A 20,850-nucleotide genomic window follows, 5' to 3' on the forward strand; every position below is an offset into this window, starting at 1 on the left:
AACAACCTTAAATATTTAAGTGCCCGTGTCTTTAAAACGAACTGTTAATTAGCGGTAATTTATGGAGACTTAAAATTAATCTAAACACACTGACGTATGAATTAACCTATTTTTTAAGTTTGACTCCGAGAAAAGGCGAAATTACTTTACTTGTGATATGGATCAACTGAACACTATTGTTTTCATAATTAAACTTGATTGGTACATAGTGCAATTAGTAAAGGTGTATACAACATCTTCATTAGAATAAAAAAAAATACTGTATAAGTGCTATTTAAATATTATCTTTACGCTCTGTTCAACATAGATTGGTATACGCATAGTACCAATAAACATTATATTATTTAGATATAAACTCAAAAGTAGCGATATATGTTTTTGCTATAGTAATGTGGACACTTAAGAAGCTCTCGTTTGGAAGTGTTCAATAACTCGGGACTTATGGTTTAAGCTAAGCAACTATTGGAAAGAAAATGGTATTGAAAGTGGTATAGCGTGACGTAAAGCTTTCTTTGGATAATTTAGACATTAGTGCAAATATGTGATATCTTTATGATAATTTTATTGAAAACTTTTATTTTTAATATGAAAAACAGGAATATCAAACCACATTTTAATGCATATCTGAACTATTCAAACATACTTATAATAAATTCTATTCACAAATAGCCTTTTCTGACAATTCGGAGTCACACTTTAAAAAAATTGAACCCTACCAGTATAAATTAGGTCAAATATAACAGGGCCATCCTTCTCTGTTTTTTTTCTTCTTTTCTCTCTAGTTACTATAACCCTGTTGTATGGTGTTTTGTGTGGTGGGGGGCGTGCGTGCGTGCAAGCGTGCGTGCTTGAATGTTGTTGGAATGAATATGCGCTCGCGTGTATGTATATGTTCGCATGTGAGTATACAAATAGTTATAGCTGATATGCCTTACTTTTCACCGTCCACCTTTTACAGATGTTTCTATGTTCTAATATCGTTTTGAAAACAGGGTTAAGTATATTCTCTATTCATGTTTCTTTGGAAGTGTTGTTTTGTATTTGTATTATGATAAGAATATCACTTTTTCAATATAAAGTGGATATTGTTTTCCAAATTATCCCTTTACCTTAAACTAGGAAGATTCCGACATGACAGTATTGTTTAGCGCATTAAAATAACTGTATGAATATGGTAACTGTGGTTTAAAAAATGAAATGACCAAAGAAAAGTTGTGTCTGTACAGAAACCACGGATGTGTTCACAAACGTTACGGTTAGAAATCTTTCAAACCCATATTGGCAGTGACTTTTCTCGAATTAAACACAGTGTCAAAGACGAACTATATTCACTTATGAGGTTTCCTGCTTGTATTGGATCTTTGCGATATAAATCGTGAGCAATCGTTTAATTGGCTACGGAATAAACTCTTTATGGGAAATTGTGTTGTCTCAAGTGTTACTCCCTTCCAAGGTCTTGCCTGTATGCATTTTTAAATATATTTTAGTTTGAGCATAACAATGACAAACCAGCTCATTGATGCACTACTAAAATGCAAGCTTTACCTTTCGTTAGTGTGATATCAAGCAAATGGATTTGCTATATTGTGTTTGTAAACTCATGTTGCGCATACGAAAGACTATAAAATATTGCATCTGTTTACTACCGTCGATTTACCTTTACCAGATTAATGTAGTTAGACAATTTAAGTAAATATGTTACGAATTTGCATAGATAAAACATTGCCGATACTCAAAGTAACGGTATTCATTGAAAATATAAATTGTGTGAAAAGGAAAATTGAAAAGCAACACATTAATATCATTTTATTAAAAAGTTGTCATAATGGAAAAGGTATGAGCCACAACATAGCCTGGCATAAATTTAAACATATTCATTAAATGAAGCCAAGCATTTATTTTTATCTATAGCAGATGATAAACGAGAAGCAATATATTTAGTATGATCATAAGACTTATCACATATCATAAGATTTTGTTACATTTATCATAGTTGGCTATTTCTTATACAACGTATTTTGTACGTAATTCATTATAACAAGGGCACATTCATTTCCTATCATGCTGATCTACTGAAAGAAATGTACGAACTATTTCAATCATACTGCTATCTCATTGGAAAACATATAATTTAGAACACTAAATATATTTCCGACAAAGATTGGAATATTCTGGTTTATCTGTTTTACGTTTCAGGAAGCTAAAATCCTTATCTTCAAATTGGTCAGATGGTTAGGCTTAACCTAAATTCAAACCAATAAAAAATAAGGAAATTATGTATGTTTTAAGTTATCGTAACACTTTATGAATTAGTGCGGTTGGCGTTGATTTTCGCCACTTTTTGCATCTTCTTTGAACAGAACAAAAACGTGTCTTTGCAAGCTAATCTTAACTGTTCTATGCATATGAAATGTTCAATAACAGAGACAACTGTTAAAAATCAAAATATGCTTACTTTTAAAAGGAAATTTTAATTTATGAGTATAATGTCAAGATACACGTTAAATAGTCGCCATAACTCCGACCAATTCTGGACACTTTCAAAATATATTTTAATAATGAGTTAACTTAGTTTGCACGTCAGAGTAATCTTAAATAAAATGTTGCTATCTCATCTAAGCTGGTTTCATGGCTTTCTGTGTCCATTTATTAAGTCGTGGTTTATGGTGTACGAAAACTAAAACCAGTTGCTCTCGTGTCAGATCTTCACGTCTGATTATGGCAAAATGCTCAGTCTGTGAAAAAGATTCTGACTGACAACATTCTTAACTGCTGCATTAAATCTCAATCTTCAAGCTATGTATCCCCGACTCCTCATGCCGTATAGTTGAGTGCGTTTTGTAAATTTGTATCATATTTCTATTCTGATGCCTTAATGATTAATATGTTATTCCCATTGAAACTGCTACTTGCTGGAACAAACTGCATTCATCTAACAACATATGCTTATATTCTTACATACTTATGAAGCTTGGTAGGAATATATGGTAGCTCTGCAGCCATCTTATCTATACGGTATGTTGTGAAAGAACATCTAGACCGACATCCATGGGAAAAACGTTTCTTGTATTGGAAATCTGGCAGCGCATTATTGACAGGGCATCTTCTCAGAGCACTATTGGAGATATTTAACGCGGTTTGCTAGACGAAACTCATTCACTTTCAAGCTATCCGAGTAACTGTTTATTGGATCACTTAAATAATTTCGTAAGCATTCGTTTAAATTTAATTATGTGCTCGATGTGATATACATCTTCTTAGGCTTACATTGATTTCAATATGGATGTTTTCTCGTTGTCTGGAATATTGTTTGAATGTTTCTTTTAGGAGTAATTAGTATCCACCCACGTCTTGTGTCTATTAACCGTTCGTTAATAGTAGCTTTAACAATGGAGGAAGGATACGGGACTCGGAGAGTATCTTAGTGAAAATGGGCAGCTATGGTGATTACAAAACAGTGGAGCAGATGTCGCCTGGACCGGCCAACAACACCTCCGTTTATATGAACGGCACGTGGGCTGGTTCGGGCGACCACGCCGCCCTACTACTTAGGACTCTCGGAGATCGTCGGAAGGGACTGACCACAGTAATGCTCCTCACAAGTGTCTACACCGCAATCTTTATCACGGGCGTGTTAGGTAACCTGAGCACGTGTATCGTTATCTGGCGGAACTCATACATGCACTCGGTGACCAACTATTACCTTTTCAATCTTGCCGTGTCAGACGTTATTACACTTTTTATCGGTACGTATAGCTTTCATGTTCAAAACAAACCCAATACGGAATATGCACAGTTCCATTTTCAAGCCTTTTTGTAGATGCATCGGTTAGCCTTAAGGGACTATAGTTTTATAAACGTGAAAAGCGACTCGAGTTCTGAAAGAGCATTCATCAAAATAGCTTCTACTTATTATGAAGCGAAAGAGCTTTAATTAATTCTTTTTTATGTGTTTTTCACATAAGTAGTGTTAGCTTTTGTATAAATTTTATTTCAAGTCAGAGATAACCAACAAATTCATAACTGGGGATACTATTAGTACTCAAAACGTAAAGGTATTTACTAGTATCAATACATTTTCATTTCATTTACTTAACAAAACTCATACCTCAAAAAACGAAGAGTTTAATTTTACAAGGCTTCTTACTGAATACACATCTTAAATAGTACATAAGAAAAAAACATTAATAAACCATTGACAACGACCCGTGCGTGTCGTGCATCATCTGCAGCTCATATTCTCCATTCTCTTCCGTAGCAAACGTCACAAATACTTTAAATACTCAAATATGCGAGTTTTTTTGCATTAAATACGCAATTATAGGCCTATACTACTGGTAATTATGTGTATGTATGTCAAATTTCATAAATTAAGTGAAATTGCTGTTCTGTAATGAAACAGATCATGGCTTATTGTAAAATTGTGTGTAATACATTCAATTGTTGATGAATTCATTCTCTTTGCATATTCCCGTGCATATTACCATGCATGATTATATCAAAGTGAATGGATGCTGTTGTATTGTTCAATTGGAAAATGTACTATCTGCAAGACCTCATTGAGATATTTCGATTGCTTTTGTAATAATGTTGAAACCTGAGAGCTGCTTTCGTTGTACCCGCCAGGATTTTACAATATTTTATTATATTTGCAATTAAAATGCTTCTGTCATCGATATACTTCATCCGATAATAAATAACTGAAGCCCATGTTTGCCATTTCATAATCGTCTATGCTATAAATATTGTTGTTGTTGTTGTTCGCCGTTTGGTCATTGATTCATTCATTTCTTATTCAACAGATAATTTGATTTGATTTAGAAATTAATATCTCCTAGTATGGTTATACGTTCAACACAATGAAAACATCGGCATCTAGCTAGTATATAAAACATCTACTTACTTCCTCAATGAAGTGTTGGTGGTGGTTATCGACACATTTCATCAGTCGCACAGCTTTGAAAATATTAGAAATTTATTTGTATCAATAAATTTCATCAGTCTCACAGCTTTGAAAACATTATAACTTTATATGTATCAATTAATTTCATCAGTCGCACAGCTCTGATAAACATTATGAATTTATATGTATCAGCTTGTTTTTAAAAATAAGGTGAAGAAATATTAAACTGTGTATCTTTCATTTTATATATGTATGCCGGCATAATTATCTATACTTATAAGTAAGAAATGTTCTAAGGTACAACTATGTTTCTTTACAGCATAACATTATTGATGGGTAATGCAACTAAAGCGGCATGTAAACCAAATCAGCATTAACTCAGCATTGATTAATTATCGTCTGTGCACACTCTACAAATACAAACGCGTGGGAAAAAGACCAAACATCAGTTGTTTAATAGTGAAGAAATATTGTAAAAACCTAAATGTTAGAATACAAATGACATATTAAAACAGATGGTCAAACATATTTTACATGTTAAAAACATAGTCGAGAACTTTCACTTTGACATTTTTGGAGGACAATTTTCCACCCGCTTAAGTGTTATTGTTTCTACATATTTCAGTTAAAAAGTACACTTATTAACACTGCATTCTGATTTAATATCATAAGTAAAATTCTGTTTTGAAAGAATACATTTAAAGATTAAGTTAAATTGAGCTTCATTATTGTTTACAAGAATAAGGTTGATTTTTAAGCATTTAATAAGGTATAAAAATGTATGGTTACATGACATTATATATATATATATTCTTTAAGACTGGACGGTAAACTATCAAAAAATATATTTTAAGATGTTCAATAGACATCATAAAAAATATTGAAAATGATTTCACCAGCTGGCCTTATACTTAACTATTGTTTTACGAATATAATAAAACTGCGATATATTTTCAAACATCGAAAAATTGCTCTATTCCTAAAAGTCACAAGATCAATCAAAATGATTTTTTCAGTTCTTTCAATATTGTTTTCGTTTGAATTTTAGATTTCTGTTTACTGAAGTTTTTCTTAATTTCTGATAATGTCATACTTGTTTTTCAATATAAACAAAATAGTTACTTGTCGCTCTTTATAGCACTTGACGGTAACACTTTAAAATATGGATAAAATTTCCATAGTGTACCATGATTATAACTATGTTTATGGTTAAAACTTTAAAAAAGTTTGTATTACGTGGCTAATACCTTAAAGACAATATAATCTTGTTTTAAATGAGTTCAGTCTTATAAACAGACACTGAATACTATTAGATTCAAAGTGAAAACATACTTAAAATAGATCCAGATCGTGCATGTTCAGTGGCTGGCAATATAACAGATTGGCAGTAAACAATTTTGCACCAAAATGTACCCAGAGAACAATTATCTGTTTGTACTCATACAGTTTGCATGAGGAAGCCTCTGATTGCATTCGTGTTTGTACAACTCTATTGAATGTTAATTCCGGATTTAACAGACCGTAGCGAAGTTGCGTTTCAGTGAATGTATGGAGTTAACCAGTTACTACACTAAGCTCTCCTGCTTCAAAGTACAGTGTGTTTTGTACAAACCTTGCATATAGCACTTTCATTTTCATTTTCTTGGGTAGTGGGTGAAATAAAACATTTGTTGTTTTTAATCTTCCTCTAAGTATGCTTTATAAAAACAATTACAATAATTATGAAGAACAAAATGAAAAGAATGAAAGGTTGACATTATTTATAAAAGATAAAGTGTAGTTTCACTATTTTTGGACAATTCCATTGCATTTATTTCGTGTTTTGCCAAATGGAGTTCTCGGTTTGATAGTTGAAATATGTATTTAATAACATTTTTAAAAACAAGCACATAGATTATTCAACAAAACATGAGTTATTGATATTAATATAATATAAATATATATATATATGTGAATATATTACAAGTTTACAACATATATATATATATATATATATATATATATATATATATATATATATATATATATATATATATGTTAATATATTCAGAATATAGCAGTTTAACAGTTCACAACATAATCAGAACAAGAATGTACTATAATTATGCTTACATTAGCTCATTCATTAGCTCATTCAGTTTAAAACTATATCCTTTGCAAATACACTTAATTGTTCAGAACGTACTAGGCTTAGTTTTAATTTTAACAACGCACGGTATTCTATACAAAGTTAATTGCCCCCTCCCCTGGCAAGGGATTAGTGGCCTACTGACCAGATGACTAAAATAAACCATGATGTATTGATCTAGCGATAAGGGAATACTATGCAAAAAAATGGACAAATTAGCCCTGCATTTGTCAACAAAAATTAACGTCCAATAACAAATATCTATGAAAATTGGAAATATAATGGAATCAGGACCTGTTTTTTAGCTAAAGAAGATGTGCCATCATATGGTACAAAATCATGAAAGGTAATTCTACAATACTGACAAATAACTTTTCTGCAAGATGTTTAAAACAATTTCAATAATTTATAATATGATTAGAAAGGTTTGTAAAGGAAATAAAGATGTTCTACAAACACTTTCGAAAAAACAACACTAGTGTTTAAATGAAGTTTTTTCATAAAATTTAACCACTTTCACTTGTAAATCAAAATTAAAAAGATATTTATTAGAGTTTATGATGCTCTTTTGAAAACACTTTGAGATGCATATGCAATTCTTGTCTCTTTGTTTAAATGTTTGTGATGACGGTACTTAAGTCATCAATCCCAAATCGAATATGCACTCTGGTATACTAGCGTACTGAAGTGATCGGTCCCATATGCCAACTCTGGTATCCTGGATAAAACGTTACTGCTGAATACAGTACTGAAGTGATCAATCCCTGATGCGACTCTGGTATCCTGGATAAAACGTTACTGCTGAATACAGTACTGAAGTGATCAATCCCTGATGCGACTCTGGTATCCTGGATAAAACGTTACTGCTGAATACAGTACTGAAGTGATCTATCCCTGATGCGACTCTGGTATCCTGGATAAAACGTTACTACTGAATACAGTACTAAATTAATCAATCCCTGATGCCATTCTGGTATCCTGGATAAAATTTTACTGGTGAATACAGTACTGAAGAGATCAGTCCCTAATGCCACTCTGGTATCCTGGATAAAACACTACTGGTGAATACAGTACTGAAGAGATCAATCCCAGATGCCAATCTGGTATCCTGCGTTACTGATGAATACGGTACCGAAGTGATGGATTCCGATCTGAAACAGATTAACACCAAACTGAAGTAATACACAAGGGTCAATTTGTTCACATTGACACAGATGAAGAGGCTATCACACTAACAAATGAAGTCACCTTTGTTAAAAGTATGTAAATATGGCCCAAGACCACAATTGTTTTTAGCTAATGTTTCATATAAACACTAACCTGGCTTTTCTCTTCTAAACAGTCGTTGCATATAATGTTTTTGCATTTAAACTTCAAAATCCCTATAGTTCAATTTCAGGCTGTATGCAACACAAACTGAAAGTTTGGCAATGATATCTTAAACACTTAAAGAATGAGTATTAGCACCTGTGGTGTTTTCTTAAAAGGCCATTTCCATCATATGGTTAGCCGCAAACTTTTTTAAGCCATTGTTTCCTCATGCATTGTAATAATCTGACCAAGTAAATTTAATAAATGGTATTAGTTTCAGGTATTGCTAAGAAACATTTGTTTTTAAGTATTTAATAAGTCAGATATTCATTTTAAATGGCAAAAGGAATATGTATATGTTAAGTTTAAACATATTTGTTCAGTTTAATAAACACACGAAATCAATACACAATGTACGAATGTATAATATAAAATGATTCTGAGCAGATTGGATGACAAGCATTTTGAATGCTTATATGAGTTCCTTTCCGTGTTGAAGTTTACATGATCTAGATTTTAATGAAGTTCGGTAATATAGCTGATAAGGGTGTGGACTAGAATGTGTCGTAAAACTACAGAAACATGCTTAGTAGCAGAAACGTGGTGAGTTATAAAAATAATAATTGTATGTGAGTGTGCATACTAAATGAGTTGATTCAGTATGGTTTACTTTAAAGAAAGAACAAAAATGTTAAAAAGTAAGAAATGATGTCACACATATTGACCGGCTGTCCGTCATCAATGGTGAGCCCGCACCGCGCTCTCAACGCCACACGTTAAACCGTTTGTTTGCAGCAATAAAGTTCTGGACTCGTGTAAAGAAATGTCTGTTTTCCTCCTGTGAAAGATGTTCGTTGCAATACAGGAGGTTGTTAGCAGTTGTCGCACAGGGCAAGTCAGAAAAGTATAGAGGACGGATATCTTGATATCTTGGACACTGAATAAGGTAGTGAGTGGGAGTTTCAGTTGCACCGCAGATGCATAGGGGAGTTTCGGATAGATCACGACGATGGAGCTCAAACTGCAGAGTACTTCATCCAAGACGAAGGCGTGTATGATAGATCTGCATTCTTCTAGTGCCGAACTTATAAAGATGTGCTGACCATGGTATTGTTCTGCTTTGTAGTTTTGTTTTGAATGCCCGAAGTGTTGGCGCTGAACGCACAATAAAAGGAAGTGCGTTCCATCCCCTGATTGTAAGGGGCAAGAAGGAGGAACCAAAGGATTGTGTTCGAGTGTGTATTGTTGGAACGTCATTGGCAGAGCGGAGCAAGTAGACTTGGTTGTTGTGAGCAGGAATGCGGTTGGATAAATATGATGGGCTGAGGTTGTTTTTCATTTTGTAAAAATGTATGAGCCTATGATGGCGTCTTCTTTCAGCCATAGAAATCTAGTTAAGCTCCTTAAGTAGCCGATTGATATAACAGAATTTTGTGGCTCCTTTGTTTATTATGGCAGCCTTGTTTTGGACGGATTCGATGTCTTCTTTAGGTTATTAGAACAATTGTCCCAGACATATATGTTTAAAACAATACGTACACTTACTGTTTGTATTGTGCTTCCAAAAAAATGTGTGCACGTATTTGTACAATCAAATATGTAATCAACTTTCATGGAAAGTCGTAACTAACCTTTGTTGATGTGTTGGGTTGATTTGCCCTAATATATATCTTCTATACATATTCATACTGTCCTGCGAACTGGAGAACATAGATCAAGACTGCTGATTTGTTTGTTGTCTAAGGAATTTCATGAATATCAAATTATTATTCCCTGAAATTTTACGTGATTTTTAGACATAACAATTATTCATGGTAATAATTGCTTATAATGGTGCTGTGAAACATTTTGTAAGATATTCAGAGAGCCTATGCGGTCGATTTCAACTTGACGGACTTCGTAGAACGATGCAATGCTGAAAATTTGCCTAGGATTGCAACATTAACATACGAGCATTTCATTAATATTTCATGCACACGTTTAGCAGGAAATAGCATAGTCATTTGCATGTTAAGAATTATTTTATTATCCTTTTTTCAAAAATATTTTAATGAAATTAACGTCACTAACATTGAAAGATTTCTTCGACTTAACAGAATTATTCGTGTTAAAAATTGCGTAGAATTCAGTAGTTGTGGTTATTCCTGAAACAACTGCATTTGACAATGAAAACCCATATGTTGTTTCATATGCCAAGGCGTATTTTTCTGGTAATTAACTTGCACGTTCAATTTAACGCGTTTATCAATTGATGATATTTAGATGGAAACTGCGGCGTTATTGTTGCAGCATTGCGGTATACAAAACCGTATACATTAATATATTGTGTTGAACGTAGCTCATATTATAACAGTACTTGATACCTACCAAAGTATCAAGAGTAATCAAGGATGCTGAATATGAAATGTCTTGCTTCCGTTGATGGAGTCAAACAACTGCATATTTGTGGGTAGTTTGGAAATCTTATTCATTATCTGTCAACCGGGCTTACTAATATTTTTTTTAGGGATGCCAACGAATATTCGAATATTCGAATATTCGATCAAACGTTTGGTATTCGAATGTCAAAATCGGTATTCGAATATTCGGAAAAAAGTTTGTTTGTTTTGTTTTAACAACGACTAATGCCAGAGGTGTGAATGTGAACCACGTGTCATATGTCATTAAAGGACATATCGTCGGGTACTGTAAAAAGTCCCCTTACTTTTACAATAACTGACTAGAAATCGGCTTTAACACCAATGTTTTGTCTTGGCTGCAAATTAAGCTGGGCGACATAGCTCAAATCGCCGTGATGATATGAATACCATGTGCTAAAATAATGTTGTTACATATATGTGCTTTAAATTGTTTTCCATGTTTCGATACAATGTTCGCGCTTTAAAATGTAAATGTATAGTATAGCGTTTTAGGATATATTTCCTCTATTGTTGAACACTGGATGAGTCATATCCAGATATGTTTTCGTTTTATAATTTTACTAGTTCCCGAGTTGGTTTGGGTTTTCCATAGTTATATTTAGTCAATTAAAAGATCAATCTCAGAACGAGGCTGCTTGTCCTACGAAAAGACCCTCCGTTGGCGCAAAACTCTATTTGACTAGGAATCCATCTAATTTCACATTGTTTACACATATAAAGGCAGCGGAATTGAATTTATACGATTGTGTTGTTTGTCTGTTTATAATGTTGTTTATTTTTCTTCCTGAAAATTGCGAATTTCAAAGTCTTATTTGGGGGAAACTCGGGGTCCGCCGCTACGACAAATAGGGTCAAATTGCCACGGCTATTACTTAAGTGAATAATAATAGTAGTTTACTACATCTTCCAAAATATGTATTTCGGTAATCGAATATTCGAATATTCGATCGAAAGAATTACCGAATATTCGAATATCAATTTTGCCATTCGTTTGCATTCCTATTTTTTTTATTAAAAACTGTTGACCTGAATGGAACATTCTTTATATCAAACATTTCTTTTTAAAATAGTGCTATCTTGTAAGGGAATATACGCTGTGGTAACGCAGTAGAATACGTACCAATGATACAAGTTTTTTGCACTCTACATATGCGTATACAATAAATATCAAAGCACCTGAAATGTGCCTAATAACAATGTGCTATACTAGTGCATACAATGGAATGTTTTACCGGAATGCACTTAGCAAATCATGATCTTGCATTATTGTTTGATTATTGTTAACTTGTCATGCCAATTATATGCCGGCGGGAATCTCGGGGTGGGTCTGTTCTACGAGCGCCGTGCCAAACCCATCAATTAAACAACCTTTAACATTTAAGTGCCCGCGTCTTTAAAACGAACTGTTAATTGCTGTAATTTATGGAGACTTAAAATTAATCTAAACACACTGACGTATGAATTAACCTATTTTTTTAAGTTTGACTCCGAGAAAAGGCGAAATTACTTTACTTGTGATATGGATCAACTGAACACTATTGTTTTCATAATTAAACTTGATTGGTACATAGTGCAATTAGTAAAGGTGTATACAACATCTTCATTAGAATATTGTTTTCGCTGTATAAGTGCTATTTAAGTATTATCTATACGTTCTGTTCAATATAGATAGGTTACATGCATAGTACCAATTAACAATATATTATTTAAATATAAACTCAAAAGTAGCAATATATGTTATTTTTTTATAGTAATATAGACACTTAAGAACTTAGAACCTCTCGTTTTGAAATTTTCAATATCTTAGGATTTATGGTTTAAACTAAGCCATTATTGTAAAGAAAATGGTATTGACATTGATATGAAATCATTTTATCAAAATGTGGTCATAATGGTAAAAGTATGACCCATAACATAGCCTGGCATAACTTTAAACATATTAATCTAATGAAGCTAAGCATTTATTTGTATCTATAGCAGATGATATATGAGTAGCAATGTATTTGTTATTAGGATAAGCCTACATTTTGTTCAATTAAATCAGGTTTGGCTAGTTATTATACAACCTATGCGTAAATCCTTATAACAAGGGCGTAGTCATGAACAATATTCATTTCCTGTTATGCTGATCTACTGAAATAAATGTACGAACTATTTCAAACATACTGCTATCTCATTGGCAAACATTTAATTTTGAACACTTAATATATTCAGGACCAAGATTGGTATGTTCTGGTTTTTCGGTTTTTCGTTTAAGAAAGCTAAAATACTGATCTTCAAATTGGTCAGATGGTTAAGCTTAACTTAAATTCAAATCAATTAAAAGAATATGTATATTTTAAGTTTTCTTAACACTACATGAATAAGTGCGGTTGGCGTTGATTTTCGCCAGTGTTTGCATCTTCTTTGAACAGAACAAACACGTGTCTTTGCAAGCTTATCCTAACTGTTTTATTTAAAAGAAATGTTTAATAACAGAGACAACTGCCAAGAATCAAAATATGCTTACTTTTAAAAAGAAATTTAATTTAAATATATATTGTCAAGATATTGTGACTCATAACCACGTTAAATAGTCGCCATGACTCCGTCCAATTCTAGACACTTTCAGAAAATATTTTAATTATGAGTTAACTTAGTTTTCACGTCAGAGAAATCTTAAATAAAAAGTTGCTATCTCATATCGTGACTTTCTGTGTCCATTTATTAGATCGTGATTTATAGTGTACGAAAACTAAAACCAGTTGTTCTCGTGTCAGATCGTTCACGTCTGATTATGCCAAAATGCTTAGTCTGTGAGAAGGATTCTGACTGACAACATCATAAGCAGCTGCATTAAATCTCAATCTTCAAGCAATCCAACCCCGACTCCTAATGCCATATAGTAGAGTGCGTTTTGTAAATTAGTATCATTTCTTCTATTCCGATGCCTAAATGATTAATATGTTATTCACGTTGAAACTGCCAGTTGCTGGAGCAAAATACATTAATCAAACAACGAATGATATTATTCGTACATGATTATGAAGCTTGATAGGAATATACGGTAACTCTGAAGCCATCTTATCTACGAGGTATGCTGTGCAAGAACAACTAGACCGACATCCATGGGCTAAACTATCCATTCGCCGTTTCTTGTATTGGAAATCTGGCAGCGCATTATTGGCAGGGCATCTTCTCAGATCACTATTGGAAATATTTAACGCGGTTTGCTAGTCGAATTCCATTCACTTCTGAGTTTCAAGCTATCCGAGTAACTGTTTATTGGATCACTTAAATAATGTCGTAAGCAATCCTTAATTATGTGCGCAATGCGATGCATATCTTCTTAGGCACAAATTGATATAAATATGGATGTTTCCCGTTGTCTGGAATATTGTTTGAATGTTTCTATTGGGAGTACTTAGTATTCAACCAAGTCAACGCTTGTGTCTATTAACCGTTCGTTAATAGTAGCTATAACAATGGAGGAAGGATACGGGACTCGGAGTGTATCTGAGTGAAGATGGGTAGCTATGGGGATCGCAAAATAGTGGAGCAGATGTCGCCTGGACCGGCCAACAACACCTCCGCGTACGTGAACGGCACGTGGGCTAGTTCTGGCGACCACGCCGCCCTACTACTGAGGACTCTCGGAGAACGCCGGAAGGGAGTGACCACAGTAATTCTCCTCACAATTATCTACACCGCAATCTTTATCACGGGCGTGTTAGGCAACCTGAGCACGTGTATCGTAATCTGGCGGAACTCGTACATGCACTCGGTGACTAACTATTACCTTTTCAATCTTGCCGTGTCAGACGTTCTTACCCTTTTTATCGGTACGTATAGCTTTCATGTTCAAAACAAACCCAATCCGGGATATGTACAGCTCCCTTTTCCAACACCCTTTTGCAGATGCATCGGTTAGCTTTTTCTTTTTTGGACAATAGTTTTGTTAACGTAAAAGGCGACACGAGCCTCTTTTACTCCTGTCCTTGGCATCGGCCTACAATTGGTTTTATAAAAACATGACCATGAACATGTTCAGATGTGTAAAGGGTCTCTGAACGAACATCAAAATAGTTTCTACTTATTTCGAAGCATATGAGCTTTAATTAATTCTGTTTTTAGGTGTGTTAACTTTCGTATTAAAATCTTATTTCATTTCATAGATAACAAACAAATTTATATCTGGGGCTACTATTTGTATTCAAATCGTAAATGTGTTTATTAGTATAAATATATTTTCATTTCATTTACGTTACAAAACTCATACTTCAAAATACAGATGTGGTACGCTTGATTTTACAAGGCTTCTTACTGTATACATATATTAAAACATTACATTAGAAAAATTTCATACATATCCCTTTGAAAACGACCCGCGCGTGTCGTGCATCATCTGCAGCTAATTGTCTCTAGTCACTCCCATAGCAAACGGCACAAGTACTTCAAATACTCAATTTTGCGAGTTGTTTTGCATAACATACGCAATAATAGGCTTATACTTGTACCTATGTTTATGTATGTCAAATTTCATAAACTTCATAAATTAAGTGAAATGGTTGTTCTTTAGTGAAACAGATTATGGCTTACTGTAAAATTGTGTGTAATACTCTCAATTGATGCTAAATTCAATCAGCATCTCTTTGCATATTACCGTGCATATTGATATCAAGGTGAATTTATGCTGTTGTATTGTTCATTTGGAAAATGTACTATCTGCAAGACCTCACTGTGATATTTCGCTTGCTTTAGTTATAATGTTGAAACCTGAAAGTTACTTTCGTTGTTCCCTCCAGGATTTTACAATATTTCATTTTATTTGCAATTGTTATGCTTCTGTCTTCGATACCCTCATCCGATATTTAATAACTGAAGCCTATGTTTGCCGTTTCATAATCGTCTATGCAATAAAGGTTGTTGTTGTTCGTCGTTTGGTCATATATTTATTTATTCATTTCTTATTCAACAAATAACATGATTTGATTTAATTTAGGAATTTATCTCTCTTAGTATGGTAATGCGCTTTGCATAATTAAACACCGGAATCCATTATCATTCTAAAACACATACTTACTTCCATGATAATAGAAGCGTCTTCGCACAATTCTTCATTCGGAAATTTATGTTACTTTCTTCAACCAATCTCATAAATAGACAACGTGTTTTTATTAATTTGTTTGTATAAGTTTCATTGCAATTGAAACCGTGTGGATATTGATAAATCGTTGCAATTTAATTGATCCGCAAGCTTTTAAAGACAACACAATATTTCAGAGTATTACTATATGAATGCTGATACAAGGCTGAATGGGTGTTATTGAATATAACTGTATATTTATTGATGTCCACATGAGGGTACTCGCGTGTTGGGCAACTAACGGTTAAGTTGTTATACTGTTGTGACATGGCAATTTGTAAACATTCCAAATGAGCACTGACATATCCGAACTATAATCGTAGTAACTCGACCATCTCAGACATTCGTAATCTCAAAAACGAATATCTAGAATGGTACCTTACGTCATCACCGATACAACTCAGTGGTGTGGGGTCAATGCCGTCTGGTCCTTTTCGGCTTCTTTTTTATCATATTTTGTTTGTTTTAAGTCGTGTAAATCGTGTTTAATAAAGCTTTGAAATTTCATTTTAAATCAAGTTAGTTTAGATTTAGGCAATAAGCTTCGTGTTTGCCACTTAAATATATTGTTGTTTTTAAATCATATGGATTGTGTATTTTTTCCATTTACCCGACCAACCCTTTTTTCCGAACCCTGTACTTTTTTCCGCGTTTTAATAGATATGTTTTAGTACTTTTCTTCACAAATGAATTTAATTTAGTTTACATGCTTAAATTTGACCATTATATATTCAAAACGTTCTTCAATGGTTCCCGTTCTCAAACAAATTGAAAGAAAAATATGCCTACCTCTCTACCCCATTTTTGGCGATGTTAGTAGAAACAAAGATTAACTATTTTGGCCTCATTTAAATTTAAATTTGTCACTTAATACGTCGCTAATATTTTTTATCAAATACAGACACTATTATTCAGAGTATGTCCGTATATTCTGACATGCTTATTTACTTGCAGGACGTGTATACAAATCGTTTAGTAGAATGTAAATATTTTCAACATAATCAACTCGTATGAGATTTACTTAACCTTGTGAAATAATAGCTCGTTATACCACATAAGGCTAATTTTATGTTATAGGCCGATTTGGAAGTTTTTTGCGTATCAACATAGTTTTTGACCACTCATTTTAGGTAAGAGGTGTTAAATGTATTCATAGACACCTTCCCATTGAAAGTTGCAAACATGTATCCCTATATATGCGTCTAGATGTATATCATTAGACACAAACAACATAGTTATCCAACAAACAAACAGGAAAATTAATAATGCGATGCACAATAGATATTAAAGACAATACCAAGATATTTATTAAATTTAATTCATTAAATACCACATAATCTTCATTTAAATGAGTTCAGTCTTGTAAATAGAAAATGAAAACTATTAGATTCAAAATGCAAACAGGCTAAAAATAGGTCCAGATTGTGCATGTTATATGTCTGGCAATGTAAAAGAGTTGCAGTAAACAATTTTGCACCAAAATGCACCTAGAGAACAATAATCTGGTTGTACTCATACAGTTTGCATAAGAGAGCCTCTGATTGCATTCGTGTTTGTACAACTATTGAATGTTATTTCCTGATTTAACAGAACGTAACAAATGTATGGAATTAACCAGTCACTACAACATGCTCTCCTGCTTGAAAGTACAGTGAGTTTTGTACAAACCTAACATATAACACTTTTATTTTCATTTTCTTGGGTAGTGGGTGAAATGAAACACTTCTTGTTTTATTTCTACCTCTAATTATGTCTTATTAAAACAATTACTTGAATAATGGAGAAGAAAATGAACAATATGAAAGGTTCAGATTATTTTTGTTTTCGATTGGACAATTCCATTGCATTTACTTAATGATTTTCCAAAATGGAGTACTCCGTTTGATATTTCAAATATATTTCTAAAAAGGCTCTTTTTACTGATACAAAACAACATAATTGGTGCCAGCGTATCCTCAAAGGTAACTGATATTCAATTTGATTTTTTTTTAACATTTAATTTACGTATGACGTTTTGCTATCTGAATCCACTTACTCGTATCAAAAGTGTTTGATATTAAAATAACGTCACATATAAATTCAGGAATAGAAATCGTTCGGAAGGAAAATGTATTTGTCCTTGCTTAAGACTGTTCATAGACATCAACAATCTCGAATAACAATTTGATGGTGATAGAACGTATCAGCTTAATGCGCTCCTTTGAACGGAGGGTAAGAGGCTTCAGACTCCAGGAGGTAACTGACTACACAACATGACTATCAACTGCTTCTTCTATATTGTGTCTTTTGGAACATATTAGATACTTCTGTACAGTTTCACAACACATTTTAATTACATAGCTATCTATAACTTGAAGGCTTCTGTAGTCAATTGAACAAAGTTATAATGAGATGACCACCTAATGTTTAGACTTGTCTGCACATAAAAATTATATGATAGGTAAGTACACAGATTATTATAGCTAACTTTAACCCGGTCAAAACAAATAACGTATTACCTGCAATTGGCTATTGATAAAAAAATAATATTAAACAAAATGTACTTAATTATGCAACAAATTTGTCAAAACTTCTGAAGAGTGGAATTTGGAAATCAAGATTGTGCCAACAGTCCTCGAAACCCCCTTAACTTTCAGATTTTCTAACACTCGATGCCACAGACATTATTGCTATTGTAATGCAGTAAAACAGACTGTTTTTATGAGAGGGAAATTCAGTATATAATGCAATTGAGGACCGTGATTTAGACCAACACTTCGCATTGCCATATTATTGAAATAAACATTATTGTTTTGCATATGACTTAACATATTAATCAAATTCCTAGAATTTGATGTTTTGTTGTTCCCATTTATTCCCAGCTAAAAACCACTTACTTACTTTTGTTACGAACATTTTGGCGGATGATAAAATTATGTGTTTTTAAAAAAAATGAAGCAAAGATATATATTAATGGAAATATGTTCTTACGAGTTACCTTTGTAAACAAGCATTAGCTGTAACATGTCCGTCGTTTTGGAACCATTGAGAGCATACAATTTAATGATCTACTGAAATCTAACCACTTTAAATTTCAATTTGATTCAAACAAAGTTGACAGTCATCTTAAACAAATAAGTCTTCTGTCAGGACAAGTTGCTTATCTTGTTTTTAAAACGGAATACACATTTGTTTGGTCATTGATTTGTTGCTTGTTTACTTGAATCAAAAATTTGGCACCAGGGGTTCATGTCAAAATCAATCTCAAAACATGGTTTAAGTTACATACTGCTTACAGGACAAATATCTCAAAAATGGTAAACAGTAATGTTAATAATTGAAATAAATGAACCTGATAAAATGGTCTGACACAAAGTGTTTATAATTAATATTAGACAAATGGCAATAGACACACTTGAAATACATGTTTTTACTATTAAAAAAATAGTTATTCAGAAGTTAAATAATGTGTATATTTTGTAGAGGTGTGGCAAGTATTCGTTTCTAGTCGAAACCAGAAAATCCTTTTGCAAACAGTTGACCGAAAAGTAGCTTTATCGGCATGCACATCACGTGTTTACATTAGTCCGAAGTTCATATTCCATCGCTCCAGTAACTTAACTGAACTCCACTCTTATTGTCCTTGTGCTTATTATGAATTGTTCTTACATTTATTTTCAATGGATGTTGTAACATGCACTGTATCGTAATTATTAAGGGCTTTCAATACGATGCAAATGAAAATTACAAAAAATCATTTTGCATTAAAATATTATTTTGGAGTGCTCCGATGAAGTTTTGCTATCCAATTTTGAATGACAAAGCTTGATTTTCCTATTGGGTTTTTTGAAAATAAATGCTTTACAAATATATCGAAACCACTGCGCATAGAGGGTTGTACGAGTTTTGTTTTTGGGAGATATAACGCAAAACATCACCAACAAACTCAAAATACAAATGGATGTCGTCGTCATGATTTTGAGTATTTGTTGATTATGTGAGCTTTAACTAAACCATACGGTTGCATGAAGACGTGCGCTTTGAAAGATTTTTCATTAACCCGGACAATGTTTTTTTGGGATAATACAATGCCTTTAAAGCATATTTATGTTATATCTCTAAAGAGCAATGGATCGTATAGATTGTATGTTTCCCTTTAGTGGACGTTTGTAGAAGTGTTATTTCTCTGTTTGTGTATGTGTATTGCTATTTTCAACCTAGTGCTGAAAGAGATGCCTAAACTACGTATTGTCAATGTTGTGTCTAATATAGCAAGTGTTGTGGTGCATGTCATTCTTCTTCTTAATTGAATTTAAATTTATTTAGTGATTTTAAGTTTTGAGGCTTTCCCTTTCAAAATGTATTACCCCGTCATTTTCTTTTTACATAAAGTTTAATTTGTGGTCAATATATCGCATAGGATAATGGTTCAAAGGAATCTGCTGGATTGCAATTTTGCTAACTTCCGGCCTTATACAAACGGATCACATGAAAATTAACGTTGTTTATCTCCAAAGTGAGTGAACATGACCTACCTTTACCTGTTTAATGCTGAAATCAATTAAATTTGAACTAAATGTAAGAAATATTTTGTTGTCTTATACAGTAAACGTTAGAAATGACATTATTGCCTATAAACTTTGAACTATATAAGGAAATTAATTAGTAGTTTGTATTGTAACCTTAAATGCCAGAAGGCTATCGGTGGTGTGTAAAATGTGTGTTCTGTAAATTGACCCCGCTCTTCGATTCATTCAAATAGTTTTACAATTCCATTTCATTTTCTTACACCTTAATGATTACCTTCCTCAAAGAGGCATAACTCTTTGCGCATGTTCTCTTACTAACACTCAAATGCACATGTTTTTTTTCTGACTAGAATGCCAAACCACTGACGAGTTCTCAGCCTCTTACCTTGTTCCTCCCACGCTATATTACGCAGCTTTAGTTTACTTTTCCTCAATTTATCGACGAATGTTCTGTT

The 20,850-nt window shown here is 33.0% G+C and overlaps 1 protein-coding gene across 3 annotated transcripts in view; it reads left to right on the forward strand.

Annotated features, from left to right (window-relative positions):
- LOC128236720 (pyrokinin-1 receptor-like) overlaps positions 1-20,850 on the forward strand; it is a 67,178-nt gene that overhangs the window by 35,263 nt on the left and 11,065 nt on the right. The window contains exon 1 of one of the 3 annotated variants that reach the window (XM_052951789.1): positions 3,196-3,746. The exons of 1 other annotated variant lie outside the window; for it this stretch is intronic. In XM_052951789.1, the coding sequence (XP_052807749.1) occupies positions 3,431-3,746 (316 nt within the window). In that variant the 5' untranslated portion in view covers positions 3,196-3,430. Of the gene's footprint in view, positions 1-3,195; positions 3,747-13,875; positions 14,584-20,850 lie in introns of those variants that run through there. One more of the 3 variants, XM_052951788.1, reaches the window with a different exon arrangement.

Source organism: Mya arenaria, chromosome 6, assembly GCF_026914265.1.
Source record: "Mya arenaria isolate MELC-2E11 chromosome 6, ASM2691426v1".
In the NCBI taxonomy this organism is placed as follows: domain Eukaryota; kingdom Metazoa; phylum Mollusca; class Bivalvia; order Myida; family Myidae; genus Mya; species Mya arenaria.